The sequence below is a fragment of the Ostrinia furnacalis genome, unplaced genomic scaffold, assembly GCF_004193835.3.
Source record: "Ostrinia furnacalis isolate ACB-3 unplaced genomic scaffold, ASM419383v2 OfSCF7550, whole genome shotgun sequence".
In the NCBI taxonomy this organism is placed as follows: Eukaryota; Metazoa; Arthropoda; class Insecta; order Lepidoptera; family Crambidae; genus Ostrinia; species Ostrinia furnacalis.
The window spans coordinates 1-9,969 of NW_021137789.1; the positions used below are offsets into that span (position 1 = coordinate 1).

Consider the following 9,969-nt stretch of genomic DNA (forward strand, 5'->3'; position numbering starts at 1 on the left):
AATAATAACAGTAATAGCTTCTGAAAAATCTGTTCCTAAAATTTTAGCAATTTTTTGAACGCTCATAAAAAATAAACTAAGCTTCATAAAAAAATTATAATGATGCACATCCATTCAGGTCATATAGCAGTACATTTAATCCAAATATGAACAAAATCCAAAACCTGACTTGATTTTCGCTGTCCGCTTCGCGTGAAATGCCCCTATTTTAAAGTTTTTTGTCACTTTGTAAGTATTGAATTTTATGGAATTGGGAAAGAAGTACCGAGTTTGAAGCGTTCATGAGCAGACGTAGTAGAATATTCAAGTTCAGAATTTGATTATTGATGAATAATAATAAAATCCTACTTGCTCGATTGATGGTTTCATTTAATTTATTTAAACCAGTTTACCTATAATATAATACGTTTTTGTTAATTTATGAAAATATTAAATAAGCCTATAATCCTGAATCCTGATACATAAAGTTAGCCTATTAATTTAATACAGGTACGACTGTACCCAGTGTTGCACTATCAAATGCAATTGAAGCGCCTCTAAGCCAGGGTTTTTATGTTCCTGGTCAGGCTATATTTGTAGATATAATTTTCATTATTCTTTCACAATGATTATTAGTTTTACTTATATTTTAAAATTGAAACTTCTTCATAGGCAATAGTAGGTATCTCGATTTGATAATTGGAGGTTTAATGAAAGCTGTTTTTTTCTGGTAATTGTTATGATAGGGCAAAGATAATCGTAAGGGAAGGTATTGCCCCATAATGGCTCAAGCCCTGTCTACGTCAGCAGGCGGGTACTCACTCTGCGTGTCGCGCGAGCGCTCGAACTCGAGGTTGGAGGCGATGCGGTCGATGTGCGCCTCGAACTCCATGCGGCTCCTGCAGCTACGTCAGCAGGCGGGTACTCACTCTGCGTGTCGCGCGAGCGCTCGAACTCGAGGTTGGAGGCGATGCGGTCGATGTGCGCCTCGAACTCCATGCGGCACTCGAGGTTGGAGGCGATGCGGTCGATGTGCGCCTCGAACTCCATGCGGCTCCTGCAGCTACGTCAGCAGGCGGGTACTCACTCTGCGTGTCGCGCGAGCGCTCGAACTCGAGGTTGGAGGCGATGCGGTCGATGTGCGCCTCGAACTCCATGCGGCGCTTGGCGCGCTCCTGCTGCGCTCGCAGCTCGCGCTCCTCGTACTGCCTGCGGGTTGAAGGACCTTGTTAGGCCGAGTCCGCACTACGGCTAAGCCGCCGCGGTTTATAACCACGTGATTTTTAAAGTAAAAGAAATGCAAGCATCCGCACTGCGGCTTTTTCCCGCGACTCGACATACATTTCGGGCGGTCTCGCGGTTTACCGCTTGCGGGAAAAAACCGTAGTGTGGTCTCAGCCTTACTGCTATGCGTCGTGACGTCATAGTTTATTAAAATGGGTCCACGTTTGCGCGTGCGCAGGCGCAAAATCCGTCTGCCGAGGCGACTACTGTTTGTGCACAGATTAATAACTTGCACGTGAGTCACACACACGGTTTTCCTTAATAAATATCTGTAACCGTGATAGTAAGTGTGACGCGTTATAGTAGTCGTTATTTGGTGACTCGTACCGGAAAGCGCAGCGTAGGACGTCCCACAAGGTGGACCGACGACCTCATAAAGGTAGCGGGAAGGCGCTGGATGCAGGCCGCCACCAACCGGCCATCGTGAAAATCATTGGGGGAGGCCTATGTTCAGCAGTGGACGTCCTATGTCTGAAAATGATGATGATGATGAATTTGGTGACTAGTACCGGATGTTGGCGACGCCGATGTCCCTGCAGAAGCCGCGGAAGACGACGTCCTCGACGTTGTTCATGTTCTCCTTGACCTGCTGGATCTTGGCGTCGCGCTCCAGGATCGTGTGCTCGATGCTCTCGATTTGCGGCTGCAAATTATTTATTTACTTTAAACTTTTCAAATGAGCCTACATATTGATCCGACCGAATTGATTCTACTGAAAATCACAAAAGGAAATGCAATCTGTTGACATTACAGCCACGATAGGCGGATAGGAACGTGACCGCGCGGGTCCGAATCCAACCGAACCGCTCGACTATTGTGGTGAGCCCACTAGTAACACAAACATTTTACTAATAATCTTTTATAAGAAAAATGTGATGTAACTGTATAAGTTACGTAACTTTTCCGTGCTAAAATATTAGTATTTTTAAAATACTTTGTTAGCAATATTGAATTTGAGAATAGCAATATAGACATTGTTGAATTCCGAAGTGTCTCAGTAAAAGTAACATTGTATGTGTTTACAAAGTAATACAGGAAATAAAATAGAATGAGGGTTTTATGGTGTGAAAATTGGAAAACAAAGAATTTCCGATAAAAATGTTCAGTTACTCACACCAAAATTATCCATTTTCCTTTCAAGCTCTGCAAGCTCCGCGTCGAGAGCTTTTATTTGTTTCAACTGTAACAAAAACGGAATTCCGTTAAATCTTTGAATGATAACTCAAAATTTAAGGATGAAAGTTTAAAACAATATTATTGTTAACCGGTAAGGAAAGGATTAATGAGGTTACCGTGGTGTCCCGGTCGGTGATGGCGTACTTGAGACGCGACTCGAGACCGCGGATCTGCGAGTCTACCGTCGTCAGCTCTGACTCCTTACGCGATTTCTTCATAGACTCGCGAAGTTCTTCTGTCAGTTTTTCCTGCGAAAAGTCAATGCCAAAGTTTCTTTATTTGTAACTAATAAATAGTACTTACAAATCGTCAAATATTTTGCCGCAACAAACGTCGAAAAGTTTAGAAAAAGCATTTCTTTATCATCATCATCATTTCAGCCATAGAACGTCCACTGCTGAACATAGGCCTCCCCCAATGACTTCCACATCGCACGGTTGGTAGCGGCCTACATCCAGCGCCTTCCTGCTATCTTTATCAGGTCGTCAGTCCACCTTGTGGGTGGACGTCTCACGCTGCAATTTCTGGTACGTGGCCTCCGCTCCATCGGACTCCACCTTGCTGCCCCATCGGGCTTCAGTTCTGCCACAGAATAATAATAAGTACTACGTACAGAAGTTTTACTTCGCGAAGGTATTTAAAAAAAATTATGCTCAATGTCATTAACAATATGGTGTAATTTAGCCTGTCTCAAGAGTCAAGCACCATTTTGTTGACAAACGTCAGTGATCGGCACTGCGCCGAAGCTATAGGGCTGACTTCGGTAAAATGATGTGACGTGAGGTGCCAAACTGCGGAAAATGGCGGAGGAAATACATGATTTAGCATGAATTATCATGAATAATATTAACTACTAATTTACCTCTCAGTGTCTTGAGGCAACTTAAAAAAGTACATTCTGTGTTTTTATTATTATTTAGGCAGTTAAATACTGCACAGTATTTAGTACACCATTTTCTTTATTTTCTTCCATCATACACAAGAATACGCGTGCGTGAGTCAATGTCCGCTCGTATGTGAGGCCTTGTCGAATAGTATCCCGTAGGTGGGCCGTCGTGCGTGTTTTGTTTTCGATGTAAACTCGCGGAGATGAACAGGCCTGGTTCTGCGTACTATGTGCCCTGCCCATTGCCTCTTTATTTACGGATGCCACGGATTAGCATTTCTTTATGCCACACAAAAAGTTAGACATACCTTCTTGGCCTTCAACTGTGAAAGGTGCTTCTCGTCCCAGCGCTTGGCTTTGCGCGCCAAGTCCAAGGAGCCGCCGGAGATGATGCCGGACTTCTGGTAGAACGTGCCGTCCAGAGCTAGCGCCTATGACATACATTTTACTTATTTTCAATACTCAATCGTTTATTAAGCATAAACACATTAGCACATTGACATTAGCTCTTACCATTTAGGCAGTTATACAATGTGGACCCACACCTACCAGAGAGGTGTGAGGTTTACACATTACTGTTCCGGCTGTGGTGGCCTTGGAGCTACCGAGTACGGCACCAACCAGATTTTACTGTACGGTACGGGAGGTTACTGTACTGTACGGGAGAGTACTCAACTTTAAGATACGGTACTATAGTGTACGGTACGGTACTATAATGTACTGTACGGGAGAGTACTCAACTATAAGAGACGGTACTATAGTGTACGGTACGGGACTATTCCCACCTCTCGTTCCCACCACTGCAACTCCTGTGTAGCCAGGATCTACAGCTTGACCGCCACAAAAACCCAACCAATGAAGGTCAAGTTTGTCCCGGGGGAAAGTTAAACTGTCATTGGACCCGCAACGAAATTAATCAGAAGAACATAGGAGGAGTTCGAAATTAAGGTTTGACTTGTACGGTACGGTAATGTACTGTACTGTACGGGAGAGTATTGAACTGTAGGAGACGGTACTATAGTGTACGGTACGGTACTATAATGTACTGTACTGTACGGGAGAGTACTGAACTGTAAGAGATGGTACTATAGTGTACGGTACAGGGTTCTTCTTCTTCTTCTTCTCAGTCGGTACACTCTTGTCAGAGTGGTCGTGGTCATCATCTTGAATCACGATTCAGAGTGATGTTCCTCGTAATACGTTAGGTTACGGTACATGGTACAATACTGTAATGTACAGTACTGTAAGGTACAGTACTGAACTATACGAGACGGTATTATAGTAGTGTACAGTTCGGGTACATACGTCGTAGCGCGAGTTCTTGATGCGGTCGAGGTCGTAGGCCACGCGCGAGGCGTCCTCGGGCGTCTCGCAGACCAGCGCGTTGTTGGTGACGAACAGCACGGCGCGGTGGATCGCGGGCGGCTCAAAGCGCAGCACGTCGAACAGCAGCTTCACGTTCTTGGGCTCCTTGATGTCCCTGGAGTACACGACGTCAATATCAGAGTAAATAAGCGATGAAGCGATGGCTGGTTCACTCGTCATGTCTGTGAACAGGCGCTGCTTTCGGGGACTGGTCAATCCAAGTTATTCCAATTTATGTATGCGAGTCATTTCTACTAGTATTTAAGTATGTAATCTGTAAGTCTAGATATTAGCACGTCACTACCTTGTTTAATACCACGCAATTTTGTATACCCATTATACACTATACAAGAATGCATGGTAAATTCAGTGAACTGCTCCTGAATCGAATGTACCTACTACTGCCATTTCTTGTTATTTATATTAACCGGCAGACAGTGGTGACTGAGTTTGTTGCGGCGCTTCTTCTCAGCACTTGCCAAATGTTGGTCTCGAAGCGCTGGTAGGGTAAAAAGATTATGAGACATGTAGAGGCTCCTTAAGAGCAAAATGACGATTTGTAAGAACTATTTATTAGTCTAAACAAATAAAGAAATTTTGACTTTCGGCAGGAAGGTCTCGGGCTCCAGCATTCGCTCCTTGAGGACCTGGATGCAGCGCCGTCTCACCTGAGCCTCTCCCGCAGCGGCTTGGCCTGGATGTAGTCTCCCGGCAGGAAGGTCTCGGGCTCCAGCATTCGCTCCTTGAGGACCTGGATGCAGCGCCGTCTCACCTGAGCCTCTCCCGCAGCGGCTTGGCCTGGATGTAGTCTCCCGGCAGGAAGGTCTCGGGCTCCAGCATTCGCTCCTTGAGGACCTGGATGCAGCGCCGTCTCACCTGAGCCTCTCCCGCAGCGGCTTGGCCTGGATGTAGTCTCCCGGCAGGAAGGTCTCGGGCTCCAGCATTCGCTCCTTGAGGACCTGGATGCAGCGCCGTCTCACCTGAGCCTCTCCCGCAGCGGCTTGGCCTGGATGTAGTCTCCCGGCAGGAAGGTCTCGGGCTCCAGCATTCGCTCCTTGAGGACCTGGATGCAGCGCCGTCTCACCTGAGCCTCTCCCGCAGCGGCTTGGCCTGGATGTAGTCTCCCGGCAGGAAGGTCTCGGGCTCCAGCATTCGCTCCTTGAGGACCTGGATGCAGCGCCGTCTCACCTGAGCCTCTCCCGCAGCGGCTTGGCCTGGATGTAGTCTCCCGGCAGGAAGGTCTCGGGCTCCAGCATTCGCTCCTTGAGGACCTGGATGCAGCGCCGTCTCACCTGAGCCTCTCCCGCAGCGGCTTGGCCTGGATGTAGTCTCCCGGCAGGAAGGTCTCGGGCTCCAGCATTCGCTCCTTGAGGACCTGGATGCAGCGCCGTCTCACCTGAGCCTCTCCCGCAGCGGCTTGGCCTGGATGTAGTCTCCCGGCAGGAAGGTCTCGGGCTCCAGCATTCGCTCCTTGAGGACCTGGATGCAGCGCCGTCTCACCTGAGCCTCTCCCGCAGCGGCTTGGCCTGGATGTAGTCTCCCGGCAGGAAGGTCTCGGGCTCCAGCATTCGCTCCTTGAGGACCTGGATGCAGCGCCGTCTCACCTGAGCCTCTCCCGCAGCGGCTTGGCCTGGATGTAGTCTCCCGGCAGGAAGGTCTCGGGCTCCAGCATTCGCTCCTTGAGGACCTGGATGCAGCGCCGTCTCACCTGAGCCTCTCCCGCAGCGGCTTGGCCTGGATGTAGTCTCCCGGCAGGAAGGTCTCGGGCTCCAGCATCCGCTCCTTGAGGACCTGGATGCAGCGCCGTCTCACCTGAGCCTCTCTCGCAGCGGCTTGGCCTGGATGTAGTCCAGCGGCAGGAAGGTCTCGGGCTCCAGCATACGCTCCTTGAGGACCTGGATGCAGCGGCGCGCCGTCTTCTCAGTGTCCACCACGATGGCCTCCATGTACTTGCCCAGCACCTTGGTGATGGCCACGTTGTAGCGCTTGTGCGTCGGCTGGCACATGTTGATCATGCGGTCGTACTGCGGGCAAAGAGGAAATGAGCGTGACCGACAATCAACATCTAAGAAAAATTACAAAATTACTGTTTTTACTATTTTATTATTACTAAAAATGTCTGAGATATTAAAGCTTTAAGAGTATTCTTCCACCCAGAACGAGAGGTCAAGACGACCGGGCGCAATCTGACCGAGTGACGTCACAATACGCCACGCTCAGTCGGGCGTGATCTACGTCACAGTAAGGCCTGTTTCCAACACGCGCGACAGCCGGGTGGTTTCTGGGTTCTCTTTGGCGAGGACCTGAAGCGGTAACCGTACCCTAAGCCCGAGCGACCGCGCGATTGTTGTTGTGTGAACTAGGCCTAATGCCCGGTTCCCACTACGCCTGAGCGGCAAATCTGCCGGACCGGTAAAACTCCCGGAAGGGCTAGTTGCTGTACAATTTATATGAAGCTATTCACATTATCCCGGAATCGGCATTGTTACCGAGTGTTTTGTTACTGCGAAGTTCCGGCAGAACCACCGGACCGGCGCACTGTGAACGAGTTTGTCCAGTAACGGTCCCTCGCGTCATTCGACTTGTATTTTTTTGATAAAAGTAGACTCGTTAACTGTCCCATTTTCTTGCGGGATCCGGTGTAATGTGAACACTCTGTTCGTCTGACAAATCTGCCGATCCGGCATAGTGGAAACGCGGCCTAAGTGTGTTGCCACTGTTTACTACAAGAAATAAATATTTAGAGTAGGTTTGATGATTTGCAGAGTTTTTCCAATATTTCCAAAATTGTTGAGCAGTTAATACCAACTGCTCGAGCAGTTATCACTGGCAGCTTCAAGCTGTTGACTCTTGACTGCAAGAGCGGTCCGTGTATGTTGATCACTGACTAACCGCTCGAGCTGTCCTTGTATTGCCGGCCTTAGAAAAAAAACCGAAGACTGCCGAGCGCGGCCGATCTTCCATCTTCGGCTGCCTTCACCGCTCTCCGTTCATGTACGGTGCCGCATGCGGCGTGCGGGAGATTTCTGGAACGCATGCCACAGGGCCCGCATTCGGGGAACCGTTTTCATTCGTCGATAGGGTCGAAATTTCTAGAACGCATGCCAGGGTATTTAAATGGCAATGCCAGATTTTGTATGGAAAGTGGCGTCTTTTTTTTTCGCGCGGCCATCGACCATACTTTGTTTTTTTATTACAAAATAATGTAATAAACCAAACTTACTATTGCATGTATGTATACCTCTAAACTCAGTCTGAACTGAGTTACGAGCATTAGAAGTTTGATGATTTTCATACTAGATTTGTTTTTTGTGCGTAAGTTTTGTAAGAAATTGCAACAAAATATTGCGCTATTTTTTTATTGCGCTGATTCTGCTCCAAACTGATGTCTGGAGCCTTTAATGGATGGTATTGTTTGTTTACACATACAATCTCACTATTTTGTTGCAATTTCTTACAAAACTTGCGCGCAAAAAGCAAATTTAGTATGTAAAATCATAAAACTTCTAACGCTCGTAACTCAGTTCACACTGAGTTTAGAGGTAGTCATTTCATAGTAAGTTTGGTTTATTACACTATTTTGTAATCAAAAAACAAAGTTTGGTCGATGGCCGCGCGAAAAAAAAGACGCCACCTTCCATACAAAATCTGGCATTGCCATTTAGGCGCGAACAGCACTCACCACGCCGGGTATGTCCCGCTTGAAGCTCTCGACGATCTCCTGCTTCTTGCGGCGGCGCGCCTCCTCGTGCTTGTCGACGCGCGCGTCGCCCAGCTGCCCCGCCACGTCCTCCAGCTGCGCCTGAAGCTCGGCCGCGCGCCCGCGGCACTCGCCCACGTCGGCCTGCACCCAACACACGTCTTACACTACCATAAAGTCCCACAATCTCATACAGAACTACCTATTCTCTAAAAAAAAAGTATATAAGTAGTATATCCGTTAAGCTAGCACCAATAACACAAGCATTGAGTTGCTTACTTTGGGGCTAGCTGGCATTGTGTGATATTGTCCAAAGATTTATTATTATTACTTATATTTTGTGCTTTTTCCACCTCAGCTTAAAAGCTGGAAAATTAAAGATCAGCTACGGGCATTGCCAAGTACCTGGTCTATAATAAGATTAATTAAGTGTTTATATTACGATGGGCCAGCAGAAGTTTATATTCATAAATTCAAACTTATTAACATTTCTTAGAGAATAGAGTCGCTTCTCGAACTTAATTTAAAAAAAACAACTTGAAAAATCATACTACCTAAGGCGGGACTCGAACCCACTATCTTCCGCATGCCGGGCGACTGCGTGGGTTCGAGTCCCGCCTTAGTTAGTTCGATTTTTTCAAGTTGTCTATTTCAAATTCAAAGTATAGGTTAAGAAAATCCTTATGATAAAGGATGTTATTTTTAAATGTACATGTTGTTATGTAACAATGTTTAGTCCAGTAGAATTAGCTTTTAAATCGGAAATAATTCCTACAAAAGATTTTATTGTTTTAATGGCTTCATTGGTTGCCCATTAAGATTCTCCTAAGTTTTCGATTTCGACGGAGTTGTGCTTAAGTGGTGGGGGCCCCCGAAAGAGGCATTTTTTCGGTTTTCCGGTTATACCGCGTAAAGGACTTACCCGATCAAAAAGTGGTCTTCATGACGGTTGAAGGGCACTTAATCCTGCATTGAATAAGACCAAATTCATATGTTTTGGACAAACCGTTCTCGCGCTAAAGTTCGGCAAAGTAGAAAATATACGTATAATTACTCTGTGTTACCTACTGTGGCTGCCCCTCTTCCTTGTATCCTCCTGCATGACTACGTTGCCTAGCCGTATGCCTGGTCTAAGGTTCGACGCCAAAAATCAACAACAACAAGTTCATATTAAAACGCTGAAGAGTTTTTTGTTTGTTTGTTTGAACGCGCTAATCTTAAGAATTACTAGTTTGATTGAAATCATTATTTTTGTGTTGAATAGCTCATACATTGAGGAAGGCTATAGGATATATACAATCACTCTACGACTAATAGAGGCGAAGCAGTAAAGAAAAATGTTGCAAGCACGGAAAATAGTATTTAAACTATTTTCACGCGTACAAAGTTGATTTTGTGGCGTCGAACCTTGGACCAGGCATATAGCTAAGCAATGCAATCGTACAGGAGGGTACAAGGAAGAGGGGCAGCTACATTAAGTAACACAGAGTCGTTCAGGAGAGTGCCAGGAAGAGGTACAGCAACCGCAGTTAAGGAACGGCTGGGACGAACAAGGATAAGCGAATCAAACTCGTGAGCC

The 9,969-nt window shown here is 46.8% G+C and overlaps 1 protein-coding gene across 1 annotated transcript in view; it reads right to left on the bottom strand.

Annotated features, from left to right (window-relative positions):
- Positions 1-884: 884 nt before the first annotated feature.
- The window catches only part of LOC114365060 (structural maintenance of chromosomes protein 1A-like), a 17,019-nt gene continuing 7,934 nt past the window's right edge, over positions 885-9,969 (bottom strand). Inside the window, exons 7-14 of the mRNA XM_028321513.1 lie at positions 8,373-8,534; positions 6,503-6,714; positions 4,631-4,805; positions 3,634-3,756; positions 2,556-2,687; positions 2,378-2,443; positions 1,773-1,906; positions 885-1,188 (exon numbers count right to left, since the gene is read on the bottom strand). Coding sequence (XP_028177314.1) covers positions 885-1,188; positions 1,773-1,906; positions 2,378-2,443; positions 2,556-2,687; positions 3,634-3,756; positions 4,631-4,805; positions 6,503-6,714; positions 8,373-8,534 — 1,308 coding nt within the window. The remainder of the gene's footprint in view (positions 1,189-1,772; positions 1,907-2,377; positions 2,444-2,555; positions 2,688-3,633; positions 3,757-4,630; positions 4,806-6,502; positions 6,715-8,372; positions 8,535-9,969) is intronic.